We start from the raw sequence: 8,615 nt of genomic DNA on the forward strand, positions 1-8,615 counted from the left end.
ATCAGCACACAGCAGCAACAATCTGTATTTGAGCTGAAATAGCTGTAACACACTGCCATTTGTCATGTTGACAAAAAGTTGGTGCAATGAAATCACGTTTCTAAAGTGTTTATTTTTGGCAAGCACCATTCGAAATAGAGCAAATTTGTCATGTGCTTATGTTATGTGATGAAGAATAAAATGATATACCCATGCAAAACCCCCTGTGAAATGTACATACGTATCTTTATTGCAGAAAGGTTAAGTGTCACTGAAATCTTACTGATTTCTTTTTTTAAGTCTTTTTCTTTCTCCTTTTTTTATAATTTTTTTTTTTTTACTTGTAATGACTTATTGTTCAGTTGTCACCTATGTGTTTCCCCCTCATGTTTGTTTGTTTGTTTCAGTTTTCGGTCTATTTACCAGCATCGGTTATCTTGTAGAAATTTTAAGATCATTATACATAGTTGTCTGGAAACGCCTGGCATGTATGGAGTTACATGATTTCCTCTAAAATCATACATCCGTACAAAATCAAAGTGAGTAGAAAAACAAACCAAAAAAAGAACTGGATACAAATCAAACCAAAGAAGAGAGAAAGCAAAAGGAAAATATCTTTGTGCATCCTGATATTGAACTGGAAAAAAACGTCTCTTCATCTTGGATTAGGTTATAAAGCCTGTTTACACTTTTTTTTTTTCCTCCTCCAAACATTTCATTTCATGTCTTTTAATGCATCCTTCTTTTCATCCGTTCTTTAATTTTTGAAAGGGAGCATCTGGCTTTCTTTTTGTTGTACGAAACGATAGGAGAAATCCTCCAGTGTCTGTTGATGTGGCATCACTCGGCTCCTCGCAGGTCGCCTACATGAGTCTGTGGTTTTTAACGTTAGGTCCATGAGTCTGTCCTCTCATTTACATCAGGACACAAAGACGAGGTCTATCCCATCACGCACGCCCCGGTCCGACTCATACGGTGGTGACCCTCATCACCACCTCCCGGTTGGAGGCGGCGCTGATCCGTGGGTCGTTGGGCCGCAGTTGGCTCAGGATGTGCAAGATCGTGTACCCGCAGTGGTGGTTCAGGATAGTTCTTAACCTCCTGCTCTGTCGCCCGCCGCTGCTGCTGGCCAGGCCGTGAGGGTTAGCGCGAGAGCCGCGGGCCCCCGTCTTGTTGCTGGAACTCAGCGGGTCGCCCAGGTCCTTTGATTTCTCATAGTTCAGTACTTTCCACTGCTGGTTGACAGCCTGCCATCGTTTGAAGATCCGATACACTGACGATCCCTCGTGGATGATGAGGCCTGGGCACGGAGAAGAAGAAAAAGAAGAGTGGAGGACAGTGCATGACAGTCATTTCATTTCAGAAATCAGAATGAGAAAGGAGTTCATTGTCACAGTAGTTACCCTACGTGGAATTTGCCTTGGTGATTGGTGCATACATACACAAAAAAACATATTAAACATGAATTAGTCTATATCCACGACGTTCCACTTCCGGGATTGCTCCGGTGCCGCCAGAAATTCCGCTGGATGTCCCTCTTTTCGGCCTGATGTCCCACACCTTTCGCTTTCTTAGTGTTGTAATTTTAAACTCTGGTGGATTTCTGAGGACTATGGTTAACTGCTCCTCAGATCTCTGCAGGGTAAATCCAGACAGCTAGCTAGACTATCTGTCCAATCTGAGTTTTCTGTTACAAGACTAAAACAACTTTTGAACGTACACACGTTCCACCAAAACAAGTTCCCTCCTGATGCTATTTTGCAGCGGCGCGGTAGCTCCGTCTGGCGCTTAGAGCCGCCCAAGACGATTGTGATTGGTTTAAAAGAAATGCCAATAAACCAGAGCACGTTTTTTCTCCCATCCCAGAATGCTGTTTGGACTAGCCAGACCTTCCTCTGCAACGCCGTGGAGAAAGGTCTGGCAAGGCGAGACTATCCATTAATAAACAAAAAATATATACAAAATAGCTGTTTAGTAATGAGGCTGAATGCAAATAAATATATAGTATGTGCAATGGGCAGATGTATAGTCCAAGTGTAGTGACTAGTGTGGGGGGGGGGGGGCTTGTTGATGAGGCTGACTGCAGAGGGGAAGAAACTGTTTTTATGGCATGCGAATACAAACAGTTTGTGTGCGGGGTGTGAGGGATCAGCCACAATCTATTTCATATTCATCTGTTTATTCATCTGTATATATTTGTATATATATATTCTCCCCACCTGTATATACAAGACGTGTTTATAGGGTACATATTGCCATTCTTACTCTCTTCCTATTTTTTCTATTTCCTATTTTATTCTTTGTATATTTTTCTATCCTATTTAAATTGAATGTGTATTTCTTTTCCTATTTCTTGTGTTGCACTGAGCTGCTCAGTGAATTTCCCCATTGCGAGATCAATAAAGTCTGTCTTATCTTATCTTTGCACCACATGTTATGCTTAAAAGGCTGCAATCAGAATGATAGGTAGGAACGTTCCATCTCGCCTGTGGATGAGAATAGACAGTTGGCTACAAATCACAGTGCAGATATGTGATGCCATCTGTTCTCAGTGTTGTCTTACACGGGCAACTCACAACTACACGACAACAGTCAACCTGGTTGCTGCTAGAAAACACAAACTCTTCTTCTCTGCCACATTAAAATGGGCTTTTTTTAAGTGTAGTTGTCACCGTCTGCATATTTAGTTTTGTTTCGGTGTAATTGTGTATGACCTTATCAACCAGCAGAATGTGGACTGAATACATGTTTTTTAGTTTGTCCTTGCATAATGCAACCTATGTTTATTAATATGTTTTTGTGTTGCTGCTGAGCTTCTTGTTGCATAATGCATCCCTGCGTGTTCTGATACCTAAACTTTTCACTACGCCCGTCTTTTCATGTGATATTATTATACAATCCGTCTGTACCTGCTGCTGCCAAAGCTATTTATAATACTGCCGTGTGATTTTATGTTTGCACATCTTGGCGTCCTCTTCATCCTTTACCTATGCAGACGATATCCATGAAGCCGTACATGCCGTAGCAGATTTGGAAGAGCAGGTCCTGGCGTTGCCACTTCGCCGAGGGGCTGAGGGAGGACCAGATGAGCCAGGAGATGCTGGCGATGAGGAAAAGGGAACCCAGAATAATGGCCGCTATCTGCACCTTCTCTATCACCGTCAGAGAAATGGCCTGCCACTGCAAGAGGAGAACAAGGTCTGAGACACAAACAGGACTTTGAAAAGTGTCCCCAGTGAAAATTATGCCACAGGGAAGAAGTACTCAGATTCTGTACTTAAGTGAAGTAAAACAATGTAAACATACAAGTAAAAGTCCTGCACTCAAAATCCTGTCCAGAATGGAGGGTTCTTTTTTGCTTTCTCCTGTTTTAGCACCTTTTACACTGTATTTACCCCACATGCATGATTCCCTTCTTTCAGCACAACCTCAGCTATAAATCTGAAGCATCATTTTCATCAATTTAACAAATATAAGTTAGTAAGTAAGTAAGTAAATATTTATATAACACTTTTTTACAGATACAAATCACAAAGTGCTTCACAATAAAATGAAATACAATGAATAAAAGACATAACACAATAGAAAACATAGGCACATAAAATCAAAACAAACCTTGTCTAACTAAAAGCCTGTTTAAATAAAGTCTTCAACTGCTTTTTAACCCTTTGAGGTCTAAGGGTACGTTTAGATATCTTCTTGAAATCTCCCACGACTAGAACAACCTTTGAACGTACACACGTTCCACCGAAACAAGCTCCTTCCTAAGGCTATTTTGTAGAGGCACCGTCATTGGTTTAAAGAAATGCCAATAAACCAGAGCACGTTTTTCTCCCATCCCATAATGCTGTGTGGACTAGCCAGACCTTCCTATGTAGGGCTGTGGAGGAAGGTCTGGCAATGCGAGACTACATTTACATGTAGCGGATCCGAAACACGGGGCAGATACACAAATTATTTTTCACTTTCGTTAACATTGAGAGACAGGGCATGGCCTTGTTGGAGGTCTGCGCTCTCCGAGTGCCATTCTAGTTTCAAGTGTCATCCTCTTTTAGCTAACATTTATCTCTAACTTTTCACTGACCTTTCTGCTGCTTTGCTGGGTTTCATGCAGTGGCAATAAAATGGTAATGAAGGTGTTATAAGTGACTCAGGTTGGTGGGAGGTATTCACTGTGCAGTCAGCCCAGCTGGTAGCTTACTGCTTAGGTATTGTCACAGTAAATGTACTAAAGATCAGCATTTTCCTCCTACTCACTAATATGTGAAAAAATTTTAAAAATCAAATTCATAATTTCTGTTTTTTTCAAATGAGTTAAGCCAAACTTTTTCACGGAGCCCCATCTGAGAGGAGTTTTGCTTTGAGATGTTTTGCAGAAAGTGTATAAAAAAAAGAAAAACATGACCAAAATGTTCATACATTATGTCATTGTGTTACTTATTGCTGGAATTAAAATCTTTGTGAAAAATAATTCCTCTTTTTGCTGGGGACCCCCTGGAACACTCTCAAGGACCCCTGGGGGTCCCAGACCCCACTTTGGGAACCACTGAGTTAAGCTACTCTACAACTAAGTACTAAGGGGTCATATTTAATCAAAGCTTGATATGGCTCAAAGCTTGTTTTGTATGTGTCGGTTTTATTGCTTCACTTGTTTTTAATGTGCTTAATGTACTGGTTTTATTGTAAAGTGTCTTTGAGTACTTATATATATATATAAATAAAAACTATTATTATTATTATTATTATTATTATTATTATTATTATAAGCAACAAGAAAAGTTAGAAACAACTTGTATTATCCATGACGATTAATTGTATTTCATAAACGCAACATCGGAACATACTGCACTGTTAATTGTGTATAAGTAGAGTACTTCAGTAAATGTTACTCTCCAACACATTATAATAAAAATCACCATATATGAGTCCATGATGAACACACACACACACACACACACACACACACACACACACACACACACACACACACACACACACTCAGGGTTGAGTAGGATATTAGACTGTTACCATCACTATAAACCAAGACCTAGAGATCACAACCTGTTAGGAAATATTTGGGGGAAAAAGGCAAATCAACAGCGGTTACAAAAATCTTGACAATAATTAGTATCCAAAACTAAAATGTTAAGAATTTATGACCAGAGCAGAAGTTGTTTGTGGAATGCTGTGGCCCAACGCACACACACACACGCACACGCACACGCACACGCACACGCACACGCACACACACACACACACACGCACGCACGGCATCTTGTCAACAGGTTTTAGAGCCATTGGCTGCCTGTGAAACAGAGGGCAGAAGGACAGTGACGCAGAGGGAAAATGTGTCAGCACAATATGGCAAACAGTCCTCACACACAGCGACGGACACAGATCCGTCCTAGCAGAGAGAGAGTTGGGTCTGATGCAGCAGCGTTTCTATGTTGTATGTGTTATTATGAAAATGTTTTTTCTTCTCACAGCTGATAAAGATCTCCCAGCCTGATTAACGAATTTAAAAAAACAACAACATCCAGCTCACAGAGCATGACAACGTTTCCGTGTTCACTTACACTCTCCGTCTTGTCTACGTGATGTTTATCCAATAACCTGAATCCTGAGAGCGTTGGGTGTGTTGTAAAGAGATTAATGAGGAGACTTCTGTTACACCAAACTGAACTGAGACTTGTTGTTCTGCCCTGTATGTAAATCAAATCCCATGGAGTCTGATTCATCTACACAGGCATGGATGTAGAGATATTCTTTGGGGGGGTGCAGGGGATATGTGCCCCCCAAAATTTAAAAGAGGTAGATTAGTCCCGCTCAAAAACTTTGGTTTTGGTAGCTTAAGTCCATATAGTCACTATTGTTTGACTTGTTGCTTTTTGTGACATGTTTTACCTTTCTGACGCTTTTCCCGATGATTTTGTGGCTTTTTGTTTGTTGCATTTTTGAAGTTTTGAAGTTTTCTTTAACATTTTCAGAAGTTTACTAACTGTAAATTTCATATAGGCCTAACAGAAAATGTTCTGTATTTTACTACACACATCATTTCCGTCTTTCAATAACAGCAAAGTCCCGGTAATGAGCTGTGTGAAGTGTTTGACGCTCAAATTTCTGGGGAACGGTTAGTGTTTATAAAGTCCCCCCCCCCCCCAATGTTGAAAGAACACATACGCCCTTGTACACAGGCACAGTAACAGTGCTTTATTGGCTTTTCAGCAGGATTCAGAGTAAAAGTCCTGCCTTCCAAAATGTACTTAAAGCGTCAATATATACTTAAAGTACAAAAAGTAAAAGTACTCATAATGCAGTATGGCCCATTTCAGGATATAAATACCATTTTATTGGGTTATAATTATTGATGCATTCAGTTGTGCATTATTTTAATGTTGCAGCTGGTGATGTGAAGCCTTGTTTTCTCCAGAATTGTTTTTCTTTGTGGCTCCACAGATGAGTATGTGTGTGTGTGTGTGTGTGTGTGTGTGTGTGTGTGTGTGTGTGTGTGTGTGTGTGTGTGTGTTTGTGCTGCCCATTCCCTTCCTGTTACCTGCAGAGGGTTCTTGGTGCTGATGGCCAGGACCTGGTACTTGAAGTAGCAGAGCTCGCAGCTCCAGGATCCCCTCTCGCTGATCCAGCGGATGAGGCAGGGCTGATGGGTGCAGCGCACCGAGCCGTCACAGCGACAGGGGCTCAACAGCTCACCCTGCAGGACAGACACACAGGAAAACACAGCAGCGTCAATTCACTGCACAACAAATAGTATTTTCAAAAATGTATTCTGATCTAATTTCCGCTAGTGAAATATATGGATCTTGTTTCTTTAGGGTCCGGCAAGTAAGAATACAAACAGAAATGCTTTAAATAAATACTAAGAGTGTATGGAAATGATTGTAGGCTATAGGGGCCTGTTCTCATTAAGCATTATTCAAATGTATTCCACATATTTATTACAGTATGCACCACAATGTCTGCTGCTGTATAAGAGCGTGAATAACTGCATATGGAGGAGGTCAGGGTGGTGTCCTGAAACACAGGGCTTTGTAGCCAGGGAGTGGCGTTCATGTCGCGGAAGAAGTAAAGGGGAAAACACAAGACCTTCACCCAGGAAACGGGTGTTCGTGTCCCGACCGGGAGTAGCCTACTAGGGGGGTAGGCTAGCCTAGTAAGGGGGCCGGTGTTTTAACCCAAACCACAATCTTTTTTTTAATCCTAATTAGTTAGTAGTCATCGCCGCAGGATGCTCACCTTTTGTCAGCTAAACTTAGCGGCAAAGGCAGGTGAAAGGACCGCAACCTCATGGTGCTCTGTACCCGGCTCACAGTCCCCTTTTCTCAGCTAAATTTAACCGTAAACACCGCTAAACGTAATGGTCATATCACCGCTCGTCACATAACCGGCCGGCGGTAATTTCAAAGTTATTGTTTATTCCTTTTACTCCGTGTTTGTGTTGGCCTACTATTTTCTTTTCCCTTGTCCCCCTGTAACGTTACTTGTGTAAAGCGTCCTTGGGTTTCATATGATGCACTATATGAATCTAAGTTATTACTACGTTGGTTGCTACAACAAACTCTTAAAGTGCCCATATTATGCTCATTTTCAGGTTCATAATTGTAATTTGAGATTGTACCAGAATAGGTTTACATGGTTTCATTTTCAGAAAACACCATATTTTTGTTGTACTGCACATTGCTGCAGCTCCATTTTTCACCCTGTGTGTTCAGGTCTCTGGTTTAGCTACAGAGTGAGACCTCTCACTTCTGTACCATCTTTGTTGGGAGTCGCACATGCGCAGTAGCTAGGTAAGGATCACATGAGCTAACTAGCTGTTTCTCTAACTTCCTTCAGTACAAGGCAGGATTAGCCGGGAGAGGGCACACTTCCAACTTTGCGTGGAATACCTGCAGAACAGGGACATGTAAGTAGTTCTTTTTTAGATTAGTGTGAACTTGTGTGTGTTGCAGCAGTGTTTTGCCATTGAGAATTCATTCGGCCAATGACGTAGAAAGCCGTGCAGATTTTGAACAGCTCACCCGGAGACTGAAGGCAGGATACATTCAGAAACCCGTATCTCACTCAAAACAGCATGGGTGATTTTTTTTCCAAGTTTGTATGCGTGTGGAAGCACCAGAGACACAAAAGAACACCCCAAACCCCAGATAATATGGGCATCTATTATCTCACGAGACATCCAAAGTAGGCTAAGTTACCGTATGCAACAATTGAAATGCAACGATGCATCTGTAACTTGTTATTTTATTTTAAATGAATGACTTTCTGTCTGAGAAAAACATTCATTGCAACTATATGACCTCCCCATAACGCTAACGCGGTAACACAGTGCGCAATACAGCATCGTAAAGCAAAGACCTTTACCACAGCAGCAACATATAACCACTTTAAAATTACCTAAACATTTTTTACAAAGTGCGCTACCGATACAAACATTGGAAATTTATTTCAAACAAATGATGCATCCCTTTTTATCAAATATTCCAGTCACTTCATACATTTGGTTTACAAACAAAGATACACGTGTCTCTTGGTTACAGTTCGGTTAACTGTGGAAGAACGGATTATTACATTTGTGAGTTCAAATCGTCCTGTGAACTGAAAACACAGGAAATGATCAT

At 41.1% G+C, this 8,615-nt stretch overlaps 1 protein-coding gene across 1 annotated transcript in view; it reads right to left on the minus strand.

Annotated features, from left to right (window-relative positions):
- Nucleotides 1-947: 947 nt before the first annotated feature.
- The window catches only part of marchf9 (membrane-associated ring finger (C3HC4) 9), a 19,419-nt gene continuing 11,751 nt past the window's right edge, over nt 948-8,615 (minus strand). Inside the window, exons 2-4 of the mRNA XM_078254064.1 lie at nt 6,533-6,688; nt 2,967-3,159; nt 948-1,279 (exon numbers count right to left, since the gene is read on the minus strand). Coding sequence (XP_078110190.1) covers nt 948-1,279; nt 2,967-3,159; nt 6,533-6,688 — 681 coding nt within the window. The remainder of the gene's footprint in view (nt 1,280-2,966; nt 3,160-6,532; nt 6,689-8,615) is intronic.

The sequence above is a fragment of the Sander vitreus genome, chromosome 7 (assembly GCF_031162955.1).
Source record: "Sander vitreus isolate 19-12246 chromosome 7, sanVit1, whole genome shotgun sequence".
Lineage (NCBI taxonomy): Eukaryota > Metazoa > Chordata > Actinopteri > Perciformes > Percidae > Sander > Sander vitreus.